A 25,409-nucleotide genomic window follows, 5' to 3' on the forward strand; every position below is an offset into this window, starting at 1 on the left:
CCTCTAAGATTATGGTTCTTTCGAAACTGAGCTAATTTCCTCTCTATCTCTATGAACATTATTCAAGGTCATTGGACTATCATCTCCGACGGCCGTCAGGGAAGTTGACCATGATCTCTCATCGGGGCAAACAACGCCTTCCATCAGTGTACCAGGAGGGGTTACCAACTCTTTATTATTTGAACTTTTAATGGGAGCTTTCTCCTCCTTCCTTCTTATTTTAAAAGGTCTTACAGGGGAAACTGGTACACGTTCTCCATTCTTCGTTGAATGCTGCCCACTCACTGTTGATTTCCCCAACAGCAGTGGAGTCTCTCCTAAACGCTTTGTCCTCACCATTGGCATCTCCGCAGGGGTCCCCATTCCTGCGGCAGTCAATGCTTTCGCCCATTCGGACGCCTGTAAATGACTGGCCGTTAGCGTTAACTTTACCAGCCAATGTCTTCTTCACTTTGTTGCTGACAGGGATGTGACAGTCCTGGCTTGAAGATGATGAAGAATTTACTCTTCTCCTCTTGGCACGAGGATCAGTCATGAAGTCCTGTATCCTCCGTTTGACTGGTACACGCAGTGACGTCACTGAATTTTGCAATGACACCAAATTAGAGGAAGAAGACAAAGACGACAACAATTCACATCTTTGTCTTTTTGTCTTTCTTATCTATTTTGTCCTCTAGAGCTTGTAATTTCTTCATGACTAAGTGTACCAATGAGTCAGAAAGTGTATTCATCTCCGGAGGCAACGGAGAGAGAAGCAGTAGGCTGTGATGTCATGGCGTCAGCCATGCCTGTGTGCGACGTCGGTTGTGATGTCACCACGCTTGTAGGGAGAGATTGAACGGCTACTGCTGGAATCCCTGTGTGTGCTGCAAAACTGATTCCAAAGTTCTGCATCGCCAGAAACATCAATGTTGTTGTCGGTGCCGTAGCATTTGTTCCCATAAATTGCAGGTCAGGGGGATGCATAACATTCACTATTGGCGGGCCCGGGTGGAAACATGACACCATATAGTGAGAAAGCAACCCCTCCAAGGTTGGTACACTCGGTAGGCTTAATGCTGACCATGTTCCTTCCATTCTCTGCGCATCGGGGGCTGAAATCTGGGACAAAGATGGCGATGCTCCCTCTCTCCCTGCTGGGAATGACGGAGCGTAATTATGCATAAAATTACCCAAAACCCCTCCTGGAGTTTCCAATATCGAATCACTAGAAGAAACTGAAGGGGTATAGGAAACATCAAAAGCAGGTGACGAAACACATGGAGCAGTCTGATGTATTGCCGATACAAAAGAAGCCGATGACGCTTGGTCATCCAAAGATGGCATTGTCTAATTTCTTTTGTACCAGCCTTCCCCATAAAACTTCATCCATTGTTCCACCAACCAACCACGACAAACTGAACAAGGATTAGTAATAGTACATATGTTTTCTCTGCAGCTACTACATGTTGGATGTGGATCTGTAGACACTGATGTTAAAAATCTTGAACAAGGAAACCCACTCACTCCAGGGCATTTCCTTTGTCTCTTGCAATCCTGAAGAAATTTCCCTTTGTGAAGCAAAATTCTCCATATCTCACAACGTACACACTCCTAGCAGATCACACCAACACTGAGATCACACAGAGAGAGAAAGAAGGAAAATATGAATAAAAACGGGCAAACTAAACCGGCTATAAACAGATAGAAAGTAATCACGTCCTATCTTAAAGGCAGTAGGAAAGTAACTGATAGGTCACGGGATGCCGAGGGCATTCTGGGAACTACAATACCCCGTGACCTGGTACAGATGCCAATAGTCCCTGGATCTCACAAGTTTTTTTTTTTTATTAATTCTACCGGTCTCCAGCTTGGCACTAGTATTATCCTGATGTTAAGACCGAAGGTTTGTTTTGTACATGAACAATTAAAAAATTAGCATAATACGTAAATGAAACAAATACTTTTGCAGGGTTTTGCAGTGCTTCTGGAGGGTTCACAAATGTTCGCACTATTGTGAAGAACTCGTGTATGATAATTAGTTAGGTTCCGATGAAAGGTTCGCGCTATTGTGAATTCGCGCAAATCGAATTGCGTAAGTTCGGGGCTTTTACTGAAAACAAAATGAAATTTTATTAACAAAACTGATTATGAAAAAATTAGCTTTCAGTAACAGCAGCAAATTTCAGGAGAAATATCCTTTTTTAAGTAAATTGTTCAATTGAAAGACAAGATAAACATAATAGTTTGCAAATTAAGCAGTTCTGGCTGTTTTACTACTAGAGGTATTACAGTATAGTCTTCCATCAGAGCCCAGCTACTGGCATGGTTTGCCAAAAGTGCACGAGGACAATCTTTCTTTATGAATTAAATTATCAGCCATTGAGACTTAAATATTTGTTCCATTTATCACACCCCTAACCATGAACAAATATGTATATGTTAACCCTTAAACGCCGAATGGAGGACGTACCATACTTCGACTCAAAAAAGTTTTTTTTTAAATTCGCTGAAAAATACTTATAGGCCTACCAGCCGAAAACTTTTGAATCACGCGCCTTGGGGGATGCTGGGAGTTCACGGATCAAGGCGTTGTTTTGTTTACAATCGTTACGCAGGCGCGCAAGCGCGAATTTCTTTCTTATCGCACTAAAAAGTATCAGTGACACATCTCAAAAATTATTTCGTCACTTTGACATAATTTTTGCACTGTTTTAAATTATCCGTTACATGAAGTATTATATATGAAAATGTGTGCAATTTCATTTAGAATACAACAATAAAATACTCATGATTGTAGCTTTTATCAGTTTTGAAATATTTCCATATAGATAACGATAAGTACCAAAATTTCAACCTTCGGTCAACTTTGACTCTACCGAAATGGTCGAAAAATGATATTGTTATTGTACAATAAAGTTTCATACATACTTACCTGGCAGATATATACTTAGCTATAGACTCCGTCGTCCCCGATAGAAATTCGAATTTCGTGGCACACGCTACAGGTAGGTAGGTCAGGTGATCTACCGTCCCTCCGCTGGGTGGCAGGAATAGGAACCATTACCTTCTAGAACCAGATTTTCTCTTCCACCTGTCTCCTGAGGGGAGGCTGGGTGGGCCATTCAATCGTATATATCTGCCAGGTAAGTATGTATGAAACTTTATTGTACAATAACAATATCATTCTCATACATTCAACTTCCCTGTCAGATATATACTTAGCTGATTGGCACCTTTGGCGGAGGGTAAGAGACAGCTAATTACTGATTAGACAGGTAAACAACATATGTTGTAGATAATAAATAAATAAAACCTTGGTTCCTATGTGTTTAGACGAAGGGTCGACTTCCTAGCTATTGCTAGTAGTCTGCTTAGTCTCAAGAGCCTCAGCGAGGATGTGACCTATGGCTAAGAGTTCTTGTAGATCTGTCAATGGGGTCTTATCCACTTACTCGACAGAATCTAATGGTCATTTGCCAATGGGGTCTTATCCACTTACATGACAATACACCTATGCCTAGGGGCATAATTAAGGAGCACAACACCGATCCCGATCACCTGATCCTAACACGAGGGTTTGTGCTTAGTTAGAGCAATCCCCAAACTCCTTTCAAACAAACCAAAGAAAAATTATGTTAACATAAAAATTAACTCACTTAGTTAAGGATCAGTGTCGGCTCCCTATCCCAGCAACGTATCCGTAGACACGTAAAACCAAGAGAGAAGGATCTCTCGGAGGTCAACTTGACCTCCTTCGTGCAAAGGGAAGTCAACACAAAGTTGCATCTCCCGTAAGTTACAGCTAATATGTCCTTCACGACATATTGTTATGTAACGAACAAGAATTCATAAAAGCTCGCACTTCAAGCGCTTTTAATTCTCAGCTGTTTGAAGGAATCATCAAGTTATTCATGAAGTGCTTTAGCGATCACACTTATATCAAAGAAGACCAGGGCTTCCTTTGAAATGGATCTTTTCTGGATGAAGCCTAGAGCCTGGCTGGCGCCTCGCGCCTGCCTGACACTTGGTTGGCACCTAGCTCCTGGAAGGCGCTTTTCGCCTGACTCATGGCTGGCGCCTCGCGCCTGGAAGTAGCTTCGCGCCTGGCTCCAGACTGGCACTATTTGGCGCCCGGCGCCTGGCTGACTCCTCTCCACTTGCTGGAGCTTCGAGCTTGGTAGTCTCTCGAGGATGTCTGGCGATGCCCACATCGGACTCTCTTATCTGTCCGATTTGTTCGCCTCTAGCGCATCTGCGCTAGGTTGGAGGCCCCCTCTTTCTCTTCATCAGACAATGACTGTTCCTTGAAACTGTCTGCCTCTGGCGTTTTTTACGCCTGTTTTGGCATTTGGCACCTGGTTGGCGCTACATTGTCCGAAAGTCCTGAATCTCCACAATGGTTTATCAGGAGATTGGAGAAGGGTGGAAGAAATTCTTCCACCTTGAGCTTCTGGCCTCTCCAGCAAGGGGAGGTGATTGTAGTAAACTACATCCATTAGACGATAGGACATCTAACAGTACGAGAGATAAGTGTCTTCCTCCGAGGAGGATCCTTCTTGAATCCTTCCCTTGCTGATGAAGTTCCTCATTGCAGAATCTTCCCTATCCTTGTCCGAAGGAAGGGAAAGGGCTTGGAAGTCGAAGGAGACTCCAAGCTGAAATTGGGAGGATTCCTGGTTTCTAGCTCTTCATTCTATCTCTTTGAATACCTTCTGGGAAGCATTTCAAGCCCTCATCGCATCCCAAAGACTTTGTAGGCAAAACGTTTAAACCATCTCTTCTTATGTAGGTGAAAACGTAAGTACCCTGCCTGGGCAACGAAACTTCTATCTGAAATCGTTGAGTCAGGAATAGAGGGTTTTAGTTCTTTTGCCAGACATACTATGCTGGCAAGAACCCATTGCCGAGTCTCCATTAAATCTGATGCAAGATTCCAATGCACAAAAAATTCACTTGTCTTCTTGGTAGTTAAGGGCCAAGAGAAAACAAAGAATTCCCTCATAAAATTTCTCAAAGAAGTTTGATGAGGAGCAGTTCCATCTTGTCGGAACACGGAATCTGAGGCCACAAAAGATCCCATTCGAAGTACATGATATCCTACTCTTGTCGTATTGAGGTATCGTATAAGATCCCGAAGATCTTAATCCTCTGCTATCTCTAATTCTCCTTGTATAGACAGAGTATAGCCTTTTACTGCGCTCTTTGATAGCAGATATATGTGATTCTTCCCTCTGAAATGGAAGAAAAAACCTATATGTGGTTCACAGAGGTATCGGAAAAGGACAGTTTCCTCTTCCATCAAAAACGATCTGCAGCAATTCTATGTCCTGGCCATGACTATTGTCATTCACCTTGAAAAATCCTCTCATTCATGTCCACTTCTGGTCAATCCGCACGCAGACTGACTCAGAGTGGAGAGGTTGTTAAGGTCCATTTATAATAGATGCTGATAGAATATTCACTGTCTTGGAAAAGACTTCCAAAACATGCTGTGAGAAGAACGTGACCTCTGTGAATCCAACCTCTCTAAGGCTAAAATGAGGCATAAAGTATTATCCTCTCTTTCTTTGACGCCCTTTATCTTAAATTCTGTAAAGAATTTATATTTAGGGGAAAAAAGACTAAAGTTTATTCCCCTTTCTATAAAATAAAGATGGCGTATATTGCTACCTCTCTTGGTTCGAGGAAAAGGAAGCAGTCTACAGGAAGCCTGTTCATCTTCTACCTTGCTAAGAGATCTATGAAGAAGACTTTTCGCAGGTTCTCACAACTCTTTGCAATAAATGTCAGACATACGTTAACAGTTATTATCGTCGATCGAGAAGGTTCTCACGGACATGCAAAATCTTGCATCGAACCTCTTTTTCCAAATAGGTTCTCTTTGTTAACGCGAACAGGAGCGAAAAAAGAGATTCTCAATGCTCTTTGCGATATGAGAGAGTCGTGGAATTGGCCTAAGTGATTAAATGGGTAACGAAATCAGGAACAAATCTTGCCGTTACCGAGCGTGCTGTCTGAGAGGCTACTAGACTCTTAGGTTAATAACTCGCTAAAACGAGAAAATATCTTGGATGGTGCTCTTGGCTCATTACGCCAGGCTGGCGCTTCTGGCGCATTGCGCCAGGTTGGCGCTTCTGGCGCTTTCTTCTAATTCTCTTTATGTTATGTGCCAGAACATCTGTGCCTTTATGGTACCCGACATCCTTACACATGTTAATTCCGTTCTTAGGAAAAAACTCTTATATACGTAGTATAGTCCATCCAGGGAAACCATTTCTGCCACGAAGAGAATGTTTCCCATCCCACTCATCCATCTTCTCTTGAGCAATATCCGATTCTAAAAAGGTTGTGTGCGTTTCTCGAAAGACTTGACCATACCGTAGTCTTAAAGTGAATTCTCTACTACATCCATCTTTTCACTAAGCATGTATTCTAATAAGCCATGCTTTCGTAAGCATGAGAGCATTATATAATATAATGTTCTGCTTCGTTAGAATCCTTTAATAATGTTACCTACGGTAAACAGCATTGAAAAGTTATAATATCTTTCTTATTGAAAGCTTCTTAGCAAAAGGCAGACAATATTTTATTTATGTTAGCTTAACTATCCCCTCCATTCGAGACTAAGTCCATGATTGTAGGGGGAATATACAGTTGACCATTCGATTCCGTTGGAGAGAGAGAGATGTAACCAACTGCTCATGACCGAGAACTGGATGGTACTGTATTGGCCTTACAATGACAGCCCGGCATCTCGCTCGCTGCCTGGCTGCATTCATATTGAGTTGCCAGTTACTTCATTCAATGAAGGAATATAATAAAACATTATTCTTCGAGCCCTAAGGAAGCTTCTCAAATAATGCAAATTTAAAGCCAAACAACCTTTGTTTAAATTACCGAAAGCTGAGTTAGGTTTTCTATTGTCGCTAACAAACTTTTAAGCGGAAGTCCCTTACCAGGGAAAAATCCTGTAAGGATAATAGATAATTCCGTAAGCGAACCCACAAAGGCAACATGGTATGCGTATTGATGACTTTGTCATTCAGTAGTCGTATAACACCCAAGCTTTCCTACTAGATCATTCTTTCCTCTCCGATGCATGGTATGTATTGTGTAATTTGGAAATCTTGCCCACTCTTCGTTTTCTTTTTCCGTCAAGTAAAACCACTAATTAGTATTATAGTCGAAAGAGAATCGCAATGAAAACTCTAAGGATCGAACGAATAAAATCCCTCAAATTTTTATTTCCTTCTTGGATATTAAGGCCGGTATTCTATTCCGCCATCTATTATTCTGGTGGAAGCCTCTAATCAATGAATGCAGAGCTTCGTACCGAATCTTGTTCAATTTTGACAAAATGCATTGCCGCTCTTTCTGTAAATGGTTGTTGCAATTATTTTAGAAAGGGGGAAGACTTTTAATATAGTGCTTATTAGTAATGAACTTGAAATTTTTTCCAATAAAAAAGGTCCGCTAAGGTCTTTAAATAAACTGAGACCTGCCCCCTTATTTGGCTTTTCCAATTGCCGATCCTTATTCTTCCATTTTCCTGTCCATCAAGTTGGGAGAAGAATGAAGCAACCGGAGGAGATGCCGCCTGCTTTCGTCGAAGGTGAACAGAGCTTTTTAGCAGTACCGATTCTAAACCTGACAAGGGCTACGGCCGCCCCCCTGTGCGACGATCCTTTGAGTCCCGGCCAGGGAAAAAAAGCCGATCTTGCCTCTTAAAGCCTTTACTTGCATTAAGACTATCCCTGAGAAAGGGCGAACGGCCGCCTGTGCGACAACTCCATCCTTATCAGGAGAAGGGCCTCGAATGTCTTTTCCACTTTTCGCAGAATTCAGGGCTCTAACTCCATGCTCCGATGGCGAGATCCCTTGGTTTTTATAGCTTCAGGGCGCTTGCCCAACCTCAGTCTCAGGCGCTTCAGGCGACTTTAATGCCTCGTTTCAGGCGACTTCCAGAGGTTTCCAAGGCCTTAAACTTTGGCCAATTATTTCAGGAGGTTCAGGAGGCGCTTTAAGGCGCTTCGCGCCTCATTTCAGGCGGCTACAAAGGAAGGCTTTTGCGGCCTCGTTTCCAAGGCGCCTTCAGGCGCTTTGTGCCTCATTTCAGCCGCCCTCTTTAAATCCTCTCGCCTTGTCGGCGATTTGGCGCCTGGGGGCCGCCGCCTTTTGTCCGATGCTGTCCTAAAGACTTTTCCTATTCGGAACGGGAATTTGTTCTTAAACAGGAAAGGAAAGAAGCGGGATCCTTTCAACCTGGGAGGATCCTTTTTCAAAACTTCTTATTAACGAAAGATATCTACTGTTATGCCTTTCTGCCTAGGATCTTTCATAGCCGTCGTTCTTCTTTCTCCGCGTATCCGATTTATAGGGGAAGGAGGATTTTATGAAGACTCGGTTGATGAAACGGAAAAAAAACACTGTTTTAGGATGGCCTTTCCTCCAACGGCCTATCCTTGGCAGTCCTGGGACTGCTACTACAGATCCTGCCGAGGGGACGGCCCGACCCGGTGGGGGATTCCTGTGGGGAAACCTCCTTAAAGGCTTTGTTCGACATTCCTTCTTCCTCTTCTGGGCTTTGTGAGACTTGGAAGGGAGTCTAGGCCTAGAGAGCGAGACAGAGCCGATCGGAACGCACGCACCCTCCATATTTTAGGACGCTTTTCCAATGGCGAACTTGGCAGTCTGGGACGTTCTACAGAGTCTGCCAAGGGGACGCCTGATCGGTGGGGATTCTCTGAAACCTCCGTGCGGCTTTCGACATTCCTTCTCCTCTGGGCTTGTGAGTTTGGAAGAGGTCTAGACCTGGGAGCGAGACAGAGCCGATCAGACGCACCCTCCACTTCAATGGGGAACACTATATTCACTTCTTACCTTTAAAGAGCTCGCATTTTGAGCTACATCCATTATCTTCAAATTTTCATATATAAATTTGTAGTTTCTGTGGAGTAAGAAGGTGATGAGGATGCAACAACTACTAGTACTGCTAATACTCTAACTGCTCGTTAGCACAAACGCTATTAAAGCTTCTAAAGTAAGCGTATCTAGTTATATGCTTTTCTGACTTCCTAAATTAGTAAATTAGAGTTTAATATTTCCTCAATAAAGTTGTAACCTTTATTACATGTAATAATGAATAAATATTAACAATTCCCTTTATTGCAAACTATGTGAGTGTCTACCGATAATTTCGGTAGTTTCACTTAAAATTTTCTTCAAAATTTCGAAGCGAAATTCATTAAAAAGTTAATAAAAGCATATGCTGAACCAAAGACCCAGTACTTCCCTGCAAAAAACAGCCCAGAAGATCGATGGCGATGAAACACGAAAATCAAATCAGGAGGAACCGCAAACGTATGTTTACATTCAAACCGATAGAGAAAATCTGGTTCTAGAAGTAATGGTTCCTATTCCTGCCACCCAGCGGCGGGACGGTAGATCACCTGACCTACCTACCTGTAGCATGTGCCACGAAATTCGAATTTCTATCGGGGACGACGGAGTCTATAGCTAAGTATATATCTGACAGGGAAGTTGAATGTATGAAAACGCAATTGTAAGCTAAAACGCTTATATTTTAGTAATATTAAACTATTTACCTTAATTTTGAAACAAATTGGAAGTCTCTAGCACAATATTTCGATTTATGGTGAATTTATGAAAAAACTTTTTCCCTACGTCCACGCGGTAACTCTTCCGAAAAAAATCATACATGTGATTGTGGTGGTAATGTTTGCACCATTTTAAAATTAGCCATTACATAAAGTTTTATATATGGAAATGTGCGCATTTTCATGCACAATACAACTAAAAACAACCCATGGTTGTAGCTTTTATCAGTTTTGAAATATTTTCATATAAAAAATGATAAGTGACAAATTTTCAACCTTCGGTCAATTTTGACTCTACCGAAATGGTCGAAAAACGCAATTGTAAGCTAAAACTCTTATATTTTAGTAATATTCAATCATTTACCTTAATTTTGTAACAAATTGGAAGTCTCTAGCACAATATTTCGATTTATGGTGAATTTATGAAAAAAATAACATTTTCCTTACGTCCGTGCGGTAACTCTTCCGAAAAAATCATATGTGCGATTGTGGTAATGTTTGCACCATTTTAAATTAGCCGTTACATAAAGTTTTATATATGGAAATGTGCGCAATTTCATGTAGAATACAACGAAAAATAATTGAAGGTTGTAGCTTTTCTCATTTTTGAAATATTTGCATATAAATCACGATAAATAGAAAAAAAACCATGTTCGGTCAACTTTGACTCTACCGAAATGGTCGAAGAACGCAATTGTAAGCTAAAACGCTTATATTTTAGTAATATTCAATCATTTACCTTCATTTTTCAACAAATTGGAAGTCGCTAGCACAATATTTCGATTTATGGTGAATTTATGAAAAAAACTTTCCTTCCCTCCGCGCGCGGATTCTCCGCCATAAATCTCCGAAATGCGTACATCGCATTCTCGGAAAATTTGCTCCGTTTCATATTAGGCATTTCATAGTTTTTTATATATGAAAATGTGCGCAATTTTATGTAGAATAAAAGGAAAAATATTTGAAGGTTGTAGCTTTTCTAATTTCCGAAATAATTGCATATAAAAAAAAATTTATAAATTTTTTTTGATATTTGGTCAAATTTAACTCGTCCGAAATGGTCGAAAACTGCAATTGTAAGCTAAAACTTTTACAGTATCGTAATATTCCATCATTTAACTTCATCTTGAAACAAATTCGAAGTCTCTATAACAATATTTAGATTTATGGTGAATTTAAAAATAATATTTTTTTACGTCCACGCGTTACAAATCCATGCATCATTTTGTGATAATATTTTCTGTGTTGCTTTTATCGTTTTACAATGTGTTATATACCAAAATGATTGCAATTTAGTGTACATTACAACGTATAAAAAAGTAACTTGTGATCATTAACTGTTTTGCGCACAGCGCGATTTGAATAGAATTATATATGAAATTTTGTTTTTGCACTATCATATATCGCATTATTTATATATGATAATGATAATTTTTTTCATTTCTGATGGTTGCATACTAAACTTCAGCCAATGACAAAAAAAGGAGCCAAAAATGAACTCTAATGAACTCTTAATCTTGAAAACTAAGCGCGCTGTGTTTTTTTGAAAAAAATATTTTTTCCGCTTCCGTGCTCAATTTTTTTTTTACCGCTTCGGCGTTTAAGGGTTAACTGATTTCCTCAAATTTATAAATTGCCATAATCTTGATTTAATAATAATCTTGTTATGGCCTCTCAACAAGCTATATACATGGCTTGACAAACTTCTACCTGTAACTAGACTGTCATTTTTTATTCAGCAATTTATAGTTAAAATATATATGATGGCTAGCATAGTCTATGCTATATTGAAGATAAGGCTAGAAGACTGTCAAGCAGATATTAAGTCATTATAGAAAAAAAGGGCAGTTTTTTTTATGTGACATGATTCCTAAGCTTCATTCATACCTAATTAACAAGCTATTACATACTAATTTGAAATTCTGCCTAATCTTTTATTCTGCAGCTATTTAAATAATTTTCAATACACATGCAAATATTATGCCATTATAGAACAAAAGGGATGTTGTTGATACCTCTTTATTCTTTAAAACATGTAACCAGATTCCTCAGCTTCTTCATTACCAAATTAACATGCTATTACATAATTTGAATTCTACCACATTTTAAATTTTTCATTTATTTAAATGATTTTTCGACACACGCACATTTGTATCTTTGAAAGAGTTCAACTCCAGATTCTGGAAAGTAAAACTTTAATATAAGATTAATGTTGCAACATCACAGTCATTAATCTAGGAATCTGATTCCGCAGTTAGAGAATGAAAATGGAAGCTACTTTCCAAGGCTATGGCCACTAAGAGAGAAAAGTTTAGTGTATCTTAAGTTTTACCAGACCACTGAGCTGATTAACAGCTCTCCTAGGGCTGGCCCGAAGGATTATGTATTTTTACATGGCTAGGGACCAATTGATCACCTAGCAACGGGACCTACAACCACGTTATATCGAGAAATGAAGAACAATCATCAAAATCACATATAGATAAGTTTTCTTACCTGAGATTTGAGTAACTTGTACAAGTCAGTTTCCATGAGACACTGGACAATATAAACATCTTTCATGGCTTCTATATTTTGGGCCCGTATAATATCACGAATGTCGATTACCTGTTGAATAAGAAATTAACTTTCAATGTGGGGTATATTTTCACAAAGTACTACAATGATTATGCTTCGCCAAGCAATTGACAATCACTAAAAGTGAATAGACTAAACCCCATTTTCACCAAATGCTTAGAACATACCTAATTGATTGACAGAATACACAATTTAAGCCGAATGCCAAGTGCTGAGATCTATGAGGTCATTCAGCAATTGACAATCACTAAAAGTGAATAGACTAAATCCCATTTTTATCAAATGCTTGCAACATATCTAATAGATTGACATAATACACAATTTAAGCCGAAGGCCTAGTGCTGAGACCCATGAGGTCATTCAGCACTGAAAGGAATATTGAAAGTAAGAAGTTCAAAAGGTGTAACAGGAGGATACCGTCGCAGTTGCACTATAAAATAATTGTTAGAAGATGGTGGAAAGTAACATGGAAGAAAGAGTATGAATGGAGGTACAGTAACACGAATGCATGGGGTTGCAGCCAGGGACAGAAGGGAACCTGCAAAGAGCTTTTAAGTACTTAATGCCTCGGTGCACTGATGGCACTACCACCCCACAGAGGAATACACATAACAGGCTCCTCTCTCTACTGTGAAACTCATGTATTGTTTATAGCTACAGTTTAAATCAATAGCAAAGATTTTTTTCTTAATCAAATATAACAGGCAACAAGCAACCTATTTAAGTAAATAATGATTTGAACTTTACTTGCAAATACTTAAGAGGCATTCTTACACTAATCTAAACTAAAGGTGACCAAGAACTCTATCAGCGCAATTTACTTTGCATTCCACCTCTCTGCAGTGTCAAAATAAACACACACTTATGTAACTTTTACAATTTCTTTAGTAAAAGAATTTTTTATATAAACTCAGTAAAACATGAGCCCAAATAATATGCGAAACCAAGAAAAACAGCTGACAGCCAGTGCTTTGTATGTGCTGGTGAATCCAAGGATCTCCAGCAGAAGTCACAATCATTCTTAGCGGAGATCTTTCCATAAAACGAAAAAAATTAGCAGATGGAACTTTTACATGTAACTGATTTGCTGCATTAATTCTTCTTTAATGGACCAGATATCCCATACTTAAAAGGCACTATCACTTCCCCTTACAATAATAAAATGTCAATTCAACATGCATCTTGGAGTCTACCCCTTCCAGTCAATGAAATTCACTGAGTAACAGACTGGCATATAACCTACATGCTAGTGTACCTGGTACCAACTCACATGGCTTACAATGTACACACTTCTATATAAATTACTTGATAGCATAGCCTAACCTGTATTTTGTAATTATTACATTTCAAATACAGTGGACCCCGCGTATTCGCGTTCTCTGGATTTGCGGATTCACACATTTACGGATTTCTTTCGGGAACATTTCCCTGCATTATTTGCGGGGAAATCGCATATTTGCGGTACTATTTTTCTATGAGAAATATCCACAAATTCCTGTTTTTTTAATCAATTTCATCATAAAATGCACTTTTTGTGATAAAACTATTAAAAAAATCAAAAGTTTTGGAAGTAAATTATATTTTTCACAACTATACAAACCTGAGGTCCTTTACATAAGGAATTACTATTCAGCGCCAGCTGGACTGGTTGTAAGATTTCTAACAAGGTAATTTGGTAATAACTGCTTGTCCGATGGTCGGGAGTCCCGCCCGACTGGAGGTAAACATATCACTTTGCTTTAGGTCCAGGAACAGAGTGAGGGGTGGCATGAGGTGGGACTATATGTAAAGGCCCTCAGGTTTGTATAGATAGGAAAAATACAATTTACTTCCAAAGATTGTGATTTGTTCCGACACGTAATACAAACCCTCGGTCCTTTACATAAGGAAGACTCACTTATTGGTGGGTGGAATCCGAGTCTTGTGAACAGACTGGTGTTCACCCGACCTGGGTTCCCTCCCTGGTCGTAAGAGCAAAGGGGGGGAACCTAGCCTCTGTCCAACTGATCGGAGTGTACACTGCAAGATCAGTGGTCAGACCTCCGGACCAATTCATAAGAGGGAGGCAAGCATGCCTCTTATGAATAGGAAGTAAGAACTAGGTTTTATGTAAGAGCCAAATATAAAGTATTGAGTTTGTCTATCACTGGTGTTCGCTTCTACCCTTGTTAAAGAAGGGATGGATAAACGCTTCTATCCCTAATGAAAGGGATAGAATGGAGCTAGTGTACGTAGCTTACCTGCATTGTCATCCTGTGCAGCATGGTGACAACCGCTACCCTCTGCCCACAGGGAGAGGGAAGAAAAAGAGGAGGAAGAGAAGCCAGTCACACTCTCATTCACTCTCCATTCATGCAGTCTCACAAGGATGAGATGCTACCTTGTCCAGTAAAGGAGCTGGGTAAGCTACACTACTTGTTGAGCAGCCACCACGGGTCCCAAGGAAAATGTGTCCAAGGACCTGTGGGCAATATCCCGAAGGTAGAAGGAGGTGAAGGTGGTCTGGTTGGCCCAAACCCCTGCCTTTAGTACCTGTGCCACGAACAAGTTCTTGTATAATGCAAGGGTTGGACCAATGCCTCTGATTTCATGGGCTCTCGGACGAAGGGTACTGGTGTCGGCACTCCCGTCTAAGTCGTACGCCTTCCAGATTACCTCACAAAGCCAGAAAGAAACAGTGTTCTTGGACACTTCTTCCTTGGTAACCCCGATGCTAACAAAGAGGCGTCGACACTCAGGCCTGTGGTGTGGAGTTTTCTTCAGGTAGCGACGTAGCGCCCTCACAGGACAAAGCAGCATCTCATCCGCATCATTATTGGTGAAGTCTTCCAGGGAGGGGATCGTGAAGGACTCGAACATGGCGTCAGGGACCGAAGGGTTCTGAGTCTTCACTACAAAGTCTGGGACGAAATCAAGCGTAACTGATCTCCATCCCCTCGAGTGCTTAATGTCAAAGGAAAGACCGTGGAGTTCTACTCTCTTCGCCAATGCCAGGGCCAGCAGAAAGACGGTCTTGAGGGTCAGATCCCTGTCTGACGACTCTTGGAGCGGCTCGTAGAGTCTGCGAGTCAAGCTCCTAAGGACAAGAGTCACATCACACCCCGGGGGACTGAGTTCCCTGGGTGGGCAAGACCTCTTGAAGCTCCTCATTAGGAGTGATATTTCCATGGAGGTGGAAATATCAACTCCTTGCAGTTTAAGGACTAGGGCCAGGGCGGCTACGACACCAACCACAGAATACAGACCACTTTCCCTGGTATACTGCTGCAGAGGACTGTCTGAGGTACCCAGCCATCTCGGTTGCTGCTCGGCGAGAAAAGCCTCTCGCTCGCAAGAGATGGTGGATAACCACCAGCCATGAAGACACAGCGAATGAACTGCTTGGTGGTACCGTTCTACGTGCGGTTCGTACAGCAGGTTGTACCAAGGGGGAATCTCTCGCGGTGCCTCTGAGAGAAGAACCAGCAGGTCCGGATACCAAATGGCCTGGGCCCATTTGGGTGCCACCAGAATCATCCGAAGATTGCTGGTGATCAACAATGCTGATCACCTTGCGAATCAGGCAGAACGGGGGAAAGGAGTAAACTACAAGGTTGTCCCACGGGTATTGGAACGCATCCTCTGCAGCTGCCCATGGGTCCGCCACAACTGAAAAGAAAACATGTTTTCTGCTGTGCCGGGTGGCGAACAGATCCACAACTGGACGCCCCCACATGTCGAAGAGCCTTTCCGCCATGTCTGGCGGCTGAGCTTGTCTGCCACTACATTCCTCTTGACTGGAATGTATCTGGCTGACAGCTCTACCGAGTAAGCTACGGCCCACTCGTGCACCTGCATTGTCAACTGGTGCAACAGGAGGGACACTAGGCCACCATTTGTTGACGTATGCCACTAACTTGGTGTCGCTCATCAACACAACTGAGTGTCCCTTCAGTTGTTCTCGGAACTCTTGGAGTGCGAGGAATGCAGCCTTGAGTTCCAGGAAGTTGATGTGAAGGTGCCTGTTATGATGGTTCTACACTCCTGCAACCAACAACTCTTCCAGGTGTGCGCCCCAACCCTCGGTCGATGCGTCTGAGAACAGCAGCATCTCTGGAGGGGGAGTGCGCAGGGGCACTCATATTAAGAGGTTCCTGTCGTCTAGCCACCAGGCCAGGTCCTTCCTTACTTCCTCTGTGAGAGGAACCAGGAAGGATTGTGGATCCCGTTCCTGTGACCAGCACTCCTTCAGTCTCCACTGAAGAGACTGCAGGTGAAGACGCCCGTGAGGGACTAACTTCTCCAGTGACAACAGGTGACCGATCACGACTTGCAACAGCTGAGCTGACTGTTCCTGTCGAGACAGGAACCGTCTAGCTGCCTCCCTGAACCTGCTGATCTGCAAGTCTGCGGGGAAGACTCGTGCTGCTACCATATCGATCAGCATGCCCAGGTACAGTGGTACCTCGAGATACGAAACTAATCCGTTCCGAGACGGCCTTCGTATTATGAGTTTTTTGTATCTTGGAACACATTTTACATGTAAAATGGCTAATCCATTCCAAGCCCTCCAAAAACACCCCAGTAAATTATATTTCCAGGCCTAAAACACATGTTCTAAGGTTACGACGGAAGAAATATGTCTCCAAAACGGCAAAATACCGTACATACTTGAGTAATATTCAACTGCATGTAATGTTCAACCCCATTTTTACTGCATATATTAGGACTTTAGCATATGTCCCTTAGCAATAAGCCTAGCCTATGTTAGCGGTTGCTACTGTAGCCTAGTCTATGATTCTGACATCTAAACCTAAGAGCTAAAAGCTTAGAATATGCCAATAAAATGTATAAATAATCAGTATGTACTCATTTCAAATAATTATTAATTAATCAATAACTATAATACACAAACAAAGAAAAAACAAACCTTCCAATCGATTGTTTACATTCTTACGAGTATCGAACGAGTGCCAAGCAATCATTTTTCCTAGCACACAGTAAGCCATAAATTGTCATTAATATCTCTCTTCAACTAATGAAACCACCAAACAGTATAATAACCATTCATTTCTATTCTTTATTCTATCTTTACCTAATGGAGATACCGAGTTACTGACAGCTGTAATGAAACATACGTAATACGTAACGTAATAATAAAACAGAAGAAGAATTCTAAAAAATACCTATTTGTTGGCAGACTGATTTATTTTATATTTTCTGATATCTAATTCACAATTTTTTTATTAAATGTATTGCATGTACTCATTTCAAATAATTATTAAGTAACCATTAACTATAATAAACAAAAAAAAAACAAAAAAAGCTTCCAAACGTCTGTTTACATCCAGCACTTACTAATATCGAACGACCGCCAAGCAATCACTTTTACACAGTAAGCCATAAATTTTCATTATCTCTCTTCAACTACTGAAACTACCAAACAGTATGATAACCATTCATTTCTATTCTTTATTCTATCTTTACCTAATGTTTTTTTTTTTTATTAAATGTATTGCATGAATAAGTTTTTCAATTTACAGCAACCTTTTACCAATAGAATACTTAAAGCACAAGGGGTAGATGCTGACCAATAGGAGAGCAGGACCTTATGGGGTGACTAGCATCAGGAACCAATGGGAGAGCGGGAGGATGGTGGCGAGTTTACTCAGTTGGCGGCGCGGGAGTTTTAAAATTGTTCTCGGTGGTCCGGGCGAATTTCGGGACTTTACAGCAACAACCTTTTGTATCTTGAAAACTTTTCGTATGTAGAGCAGTAAAATTTTTCGCATTGGCTTTCGTATCTCGAGTTTTTCGTAAGTAGAGCCTTTCGTATCTCGAGGTACTACTGTACTTTATCCTCTGCTTGGGCTCGAGATCTGACTTCTCGGCATTCACCATGATCCCCAGATCGCAGCATAAGTCGAGGAGTCGATCTCTGTCCTGTAGCAACTGTGAGCGGGAGCTCGCCAGGACCAGCCAATCGTCGAGATACCTCATCAGACGTATCCCGACCGAATGGGCCCAAGCCAACATCAGAGTGAACACTCGCCTGAACACCTGTGGGGCACCTGTGGGGTGGTTGAGAGACCGAAGCAAAGTGCCCTGAGTTGGTACACCATCCTGTCGAGGATAAAGCGGAGGTACTTCCAGGAGGACTGATGGATGGGTATTTGGAAATATGCATCCTTCAGGTCAACCGAAAGCATGAAATCGTTCTCCCTAATGGAATTGAGCACTGAGTGTGCTGTTTCGATCGTGAACCAAGTCTGGCGAACGAATTGGTTCAAGGGAGGGAGATCTATCATCGGTCTCCAGCACCCCGGAGACTTCTCCACTAGGAAGAGTCGGCTGTAGAAACCTGGCGACTGATCTTGTATGATCTCCACAGCTCGTTTGCTCAGCATGGTCTTGACTTCTTCTTGTAATGCTACATTCCTGGCAGAACCAGGAACGTACGTCTGAAGGTGGACCGGGTGCGAAGTGGGGGTGGCCGTGACTCGAAGGGTAGTAGGTATCCCTACCGAAGAACATCCACTACCCAGGTCTCAACTCCGTAGCACTGCAAAGTTGTCCAATGGCTCGCCAGGCAGCCCCCAACTTTCGGCAGCAGGTGAGGGGGGACGCCGTCCCTAGCGTTTCCCTCTCTTCGGCTTCTGCTTGGCAGGTCTCCCACGGGAGTAGGAGGCTTGGGAGGAGGGCTGATGCTCACTCCTTGAAGCAGAAGATGAAGGCTGGGTCTTACCTCGTGACCTCGATGGTGCTAGTGTCTTGGAAGCGGAGGAAGAGCTAGCCAAGCTCCCAGGCTTGGCTGCAGTTGTTCCAGGCTGCCTGGTGTACTAGGAGGTCACTGTCCTTGGTACGACGCTTTTCCACCACAGTGTCCACCATCTCTCTTCTTCCTTGGGGAAGGAGAGATGGTTCCTGTTCCCGAAGGAACGGGAGGACCAGTGGAAGACCCACCTGTCTTGCTGGAGCTTAGAGGTCTCTGCGCAAGACTTCTTAGTGGGGGGCGAGGCCACCTTCTTCTTCCTCGGTTGCGGGGCCTTGGAAGTCGAAGGGGAAGAGGCGGCAGAAGACGACGACGGAGAAGACAACGACACCTTCCTCTTCTTCCTGGACTACTTCTTCGCCAACTTCCTCAGGACAACCGACAGGTCCTCCATCCAGGACGGAGCTGGGGCAGTTCCGTTAGCAACACAGCCCACTGCACCTGTCCGGAGGAACCTGCAGAAGGAGCAGCACAACAACGGGCAGGAATGGAGACAGCAGGAACAGCCACAGGAACCGGTGGGCGGTCAACTGGGGAGCTCTTCAGGCACTCAAAGTCAGGGAATGGGGCAAGGACAGCAAACCCAGGCGGCGGAGGAACCATCTCCTTCCGCGGAACATAATTCAGCAGGGCTTGTACAGCGGCTGAAGGGGTTACTAATGTCACATACTGCGTGTAAACCAGGTGTGCCTGGAAGACTCAACATGCGCCATACCTGCTGAAGGCCTCCACCCGTGGAGGCAGATACACCTGGGGAAGCAACAGTCGGGTTAATGGGGGGGGGGGGGGGGGTTCCCGTTTGCCCAAAGGGGGAAAGATCCCACCCTGAACGGACCAAAGACCCCGAGTACAACTCCAGGTTGGGGTGTCGTGTTCCCTTCTCTGTGCTCAACAGATCGAATGAAGAGGCGGAACGAGACACCTCCCCCGAAGGGGAGAGAGCCATACGCGGGAGCTGGCTAGGAGGGAGGAAGGAAGACGACATGTCAGTCACCAGAGGTGTCGAGGGAGAGCTTTCCGACAACACCTTGGCGACTTTACATGGTTTCCTCTTCTTCTTAGAGCTCCCACTGCTCCTCCAACCAGGAGATACAAAAATCACATGGTGTGGCCCGAGAGCATTTACGCCCTCGGCACTGCATACACAAGAAATGAGGGTCCACCGCATCGCTGGACCTGAATGCCCCACACTTACAGCCCTCCACTCCAGGGTACACTCTCCAGTTGGATGGGGGACGAGGGGGATTCTCCACTTCATGGGCTTGCATGACTCCAGTGATGCAAAACCACAGATAACAACAAAAAGAATAAGTACTTACAGTGCATACACACTAGTAATAGAACAAGAAAAAGTGCAGAAGTAAGTAGCTCAATTGTTGACATCACCGAAAATCTCACGGCAGGCGGGCAGAGAGGCAAACACACATCTACACCCAACGGCGGTCGGAAGCAAAGTGATATGTTTACCTCCAGTCGGGTGGTACTCCCGACCATCGGACAAGCAGTTACTACCGAACTACCTTGTTAGAAATTTTACGACCGGTCCAGCTGGCGCTGAATAGTAATTCCTTATGTAAAGAACCAAGGGTTTGTATTATGTGTCGGAACAAACCAAATACTATAAACATTTTTAGTGGGTTTTTCTTGAGTTTTAAGTAACAAAATAGGCTGTTTTCAGCATTTTTATGGGATTCCAACTATTCACGGCGTGGTCTGGTAAGCATCCCCCGCGAATATGGGGGGACCACTGTACATACTGATTTACTTACTCAAATTTTAATAAATATCTGTGAGCTCTAGTTCAGTCAAGGACTGGGCCTCTACTGTACATAGCAACTGAATTAAAAAAAATTTACTTTATCATAGGAATTATGGCAGCAAAGCAACATTGTGTACTGGATTTACCAGAGTCTGCAACAAACACAACACATGAGCACAAAAGACCCTGGGCAGCACTAGCTGTCACTCATTCTCTTTCCTGAAGAGGGAATGAGTACCTGAGACTGTCTGTGGCATCTACATGAGGCCAACTGCATCATTACAGTAGGCCCCTTGTATTTGCGGACTCACGCATTCACGGATTTCTCTCTAGAACATATCCACCCATTATTCGCAGGATATTCACGTACTAGCGGTATTTTTCTGTGAGAAATATCCATAAATTCCCATTTTTTAAAAATAATGAATAAAACGGTTAAAAAAACTGGTATAAACATTTTTAATGGGTTTTTCTTGAGTTATAACTAACAAAATAGGCCATCTTAAGCATTTTCACACAGGGGGGTGTCTGGTATGCATCCCCCCGTGAATACAGGAGAACCACTGTAATGAGTTTGTGGTGAAGGAAATGTTTGTTTCATAAATTTCTGGGCAATTATTACTACTATTGTACAAAAAAATTTTTTTTGATAAAAAATTTCATTTATACTTACACCAAGTAATTACATAGCTAAGAGTTTCACTCGGCCGGCAGCTAAAATTTTGGAATTTGCTGGACACACTAGTGTTTTGTTTTGGGTACGAAACGGTGACCCCAGCCACTTTTGGGGCAAGAGAAGAACAACTCTGCAAAGAGAGCTCAGTCTGCCTATGCCCCACAATGTCTGTGCGAGGGGATGGAGGGAGGACTCCAATCATGCAATTACTGGGTAAATACAAATAAAATTTTATCTTATCATAAAAATGTTATTTTTATATATCATTAACTTACCCAGTAATTACATAGCTGATTCCCACACTGACAGGAGGTGGGATACATGGATACTTCTACCCCAAAACATTAAGAATGGTATTGAATTTGAGAATAGAAGTTGCCTCTGATAGGCACTCATTTTATTACGTAGTGGAGTGTGGCATAGCTGTGGAGCACCTACTACTACAGTGGGTACTCAGCAGCGAAGGTCAATTCCGTTGGCTAGTAAAAAAAAAAAAAAAAAAAAAAAAAAAAAACACTACCTACCCCGCCTACAGTACCACAATACAACCCGAAAGAAAAAATATAATGTTACCTATACCCAGAAGAACAAGAACATCACAACCACCACCCTACCATAAAATTTAACTGGATGGTTACTCTAGGAACTTTGTACCTCCAGGCTCCCCAACGACTCAACACCTTATGTCAAGGGGAAGATAAATATTAAGGCGAACATAAAAAAAATAGGGAAGAGTTGCTTCCTACGCTTCCTTTCCCAACACCACACCAGCTGATAAAAACAGGAGGTACTGCACTTATCATGTATATATTGAAGAAGGAAAAATTGTGTCAATGCCAACAATGTGGCCACTGCTCTAACTTCATGTGCTTTATCATTGCAAATAGAAAACATGTCCTCTTCAATCGTGGAGTGAGCTCACTAGATAATGTCCCTGAGACAGAGGTTTGGAATGATTCTTAACTGAACACCACAGACTGCTTGAAGCACCAGGAATGCATATCTTTGGCTCTGTGAAGGTAATATAATTCAAAGATCTCCCAGGACATAAAACTCTCATCATCATTAGGACCTAATATATCAGACTATTAATTGTCAAGGAACGTGGCCAGGGATGAGTGGGAGACTTATTCTTGGCCAAAAATCCCAGGGAATAAGAGCGAACTGCATTTCCTTTGGAGAAGCCTACTTTCTTATCCAAGGCATGAATTTCATTGACCTGTTTTGCTGTAGCTAAGGAAACCTGAAAAAGGGCCTTTCTAGTCAGGTCTCATACAAAAATAGAATGCATGGGCTTAAAATGAGAACCAAACCACCATTTTAACTGTCTACACTCCATGATACGACAGGTACTACCTGCTCCAGTCCTTAGGTGTCAAAAGACTTAATTAGGTCTGACAAATTTGGATTAGCAGACAAATCCCCTTAATTATGGAGGTGGACTGGCTTCTAGATGTTCTTAATATAATTAAAAAAAACCTGCTATTTGTGATATAGTGGTCTGAGTAGAGGAAATGTGTCTCCTATACCAGGTCCTAAACTTGGTCAGATATACTTTGTTAGAAAATTGTCTTCTGACATTTGGCAATAAAGCTTCTGAAGCTGCTTTTGAAAAACCTTCCTTTCTAAGCATCCTCCTGACAGTGCAAAGCCTGTCAGAGCCAGAGTAGACAAGCCTTGGTAAGAAAGTCAGAAGTGTGGCTGTCTGAGCAGCTGAGGTCTTTGTGGATGTAGCCTCAGAAAATCTACTAATAGGTTGATGAGGTCCAGAAACAACGCCTTTGATGGCCAAAATGGGCTATTAACCCTTAAACGCCGAAGCGGTAAAAAAAAAATGTCTCCCGTGTGCCGGAGACGTTTCAGAGTAAGCGCGGAAGCGGAAAAAATATTTTTTTCAAAAAATCACAGCGCGCTTAGTTTTGAAGATTAAGAGTTCATTTTTGGCTCCTTTTTATGTCATTGCCTGAAGTTTAGTATGCAACCATCAGAAATGAAAAAAATTATCATTATCATATATAAATAATGCGATATATGATAGCGCAAAAACGAAATTTCATATATAATTGTATTCAAATCGCGCTGTGCGCAAAACGGTTAAAGGTAACAAGTTATTTTTTTTTCGTTGTAATGTACACTAAATTGCAATCATTTTGGTTTATAACATTGTAAAATGATAAAAGCAACAGAGAAAATACTATCACAAAATAATGCATGAATTCGTAACGCGCGGACGTAAACAGATATTTTTTTCAAAAATTCACCATAAATCTAAATATTGTCCTTGAGACTTCCAATTTCTTTCAAAATGAAGACAAATGATTGAATATTACTATAGTGTAAGAATATTAGCTTACAAATGCAGTTTTCGACCATATCTGACGAGTTAAAGTTGACCAAATGTCGAATTTTTTACATATATATTTTTTTTATATGCAATTATTTGGAAATAAAGAAAAAGCTACAACTTTCAAAATTTTGTTTTTCGTTTTATTCTACATGAAATTGCGCACATTTTCATATATAAAACTCTATGAAATGCCTAATATGAAACGGAGCAAATATTCCGAGAATGGGACTTACGCATTTCGGAGATTTGTGGCGGAGAATCCGCGCGCGGAGGGAAGGAAAGTGTTTTTTTTAAATTCACCATTAATTTTTAATATTGTGCTAGAGACTTCGAATTTGTTTCATGATGAAGATAAATGACTGAATATTACTAGACTGTAAGAGTTTTATCTTACAATTACGTTTTTCGACCATTTCGGTAGAGTCAAATTTGACCGAACGTGGTTTTTTTTCTATTTATCGTGATTTATATGCAAATATTTCGAAAATGAGAAAAGCTACAACCTTCAACTATTTTTAGTTGTATTATACATGAAATTGCGCACATTTTCATATATGAAACTTTATGTAACGGCTAATTTAAAATGGTGCAAACATTACCACAATCGCACGTATGATTTTTTCGGAAGAGTTACCGCGCGGACGTAATGAAAATTTTATTTTTTTCATAAATTCACCATAAATCGAAATATTGTGCTAGAGACTTCCAATTTGTTGCAAAATGAAAGTAAATGCTTGAATATTACTAGAATATAAGCTTTTTAGCTTACAATTGCGTTTTTCGACCCTTTCGGTAGAGTCAAAATTGACCGAAGGTTGAAAATTTGTCACTTATCATTTTTTATATGAAAATATTTCAAAATTGATAAAAGCTACAACCATGGTTTGTTTTTAGTTGTATTGTGCATGAAATTGCACACATTTTCATATATAAAACTTTATGTAACGGCTAATTTAAAATGGTGCAAACATTACCACAATTGCACGTATGATTTTTTTCGGAAGAGTTACCGCGCGGACGTAAGGAAAAAGTTTTTTCATAAATTCACCATAAATCAAAATATTGTGCTAGAGACTTCCAATTAGTTGCAAAATTAAGTTAAATGATTGAATATTACTAAAATATAAGAGTTTTAGCTTACAATTGCGTTTTTCGACCATTTCGGTAGAGTCAAAGTTGACCGAAGGTTGAAATTTTGGCACTTATCGTTATTTATATGAAAATATCTCAAAACTGATAAAAGCTACAATCATGAGTATTTTTTTGTTGTATTCTACATAAAAATGCACACATTTTCATATATAAAACTCCATGTAACGGCTAATTTAAAATGGTAAAAAATTATGTCAAAGTGACGAAATAATTTCCGAGATGTGTCACAGATACTTTTTAGTGCGGCAAGAAAGAAATTCGCACTTGCGTGCCTGCGTAACGATTGTAAACAAAACAACACCTTGATCCGTGAACTCCTAGCATCCCCCCTCCCCCAAGGCGCGTGATTCAAGAGTTTTCGGCTGGTAGGTCCTAAAAGATTTTTCCCCGCGAAATTTTTTAAAAAAACAAACTTTTGTATGTCGACGTAAAATACGTCCAGTCGGCACCCGAGAGACAAAAAATGTCGACGTAAAATACGTCCAGTCGGCGTTTAAGGGTTAATATCATCAAGATGTTCTGATGAGTTTGAAATTTGTCAACTAGTT

The 25,409-nt window shown here is 41.4% G+C and overlaps 1 protein-coding gene across 1 annotated transcript in view; it reads right to left on the bottom strand.

Annotated features, from left to right (window-relative positions):
- Positions 1-25,409, bottom strand: part of LOC135217163 (mitogen-activated protein kinase 1-like) — a 101,948-nt gene that overhangs the window by 47,384 nt on the left and 29,155 nt on the right. Inside the window, exon 3 of the mRNA XM_064252882.1 lies at positions 12,096-12,206. Within this exon, the coding sequence (XP_064108952.1) occupies positions 12,096-12,206 (111 nt within the window). The remainder of the gene's footprint in view (positions 1-12,095; positions 12,207-25,409) is intronic.

This window comes from Macrobrachium nipponense, chromosome 7, assembly GCF_015104395.2.
Source record: "Macrobrachium nipponense isolate FS-2020 chromosome 7, ASM1510439v2, whole genome shotgun sequence".
NCBI lineage: Eukaryota > Metazoa > Arthropoda > Malacostraca > Decapoda > Palaemonidae > Macrobrachium > Macrobrachium nipponense.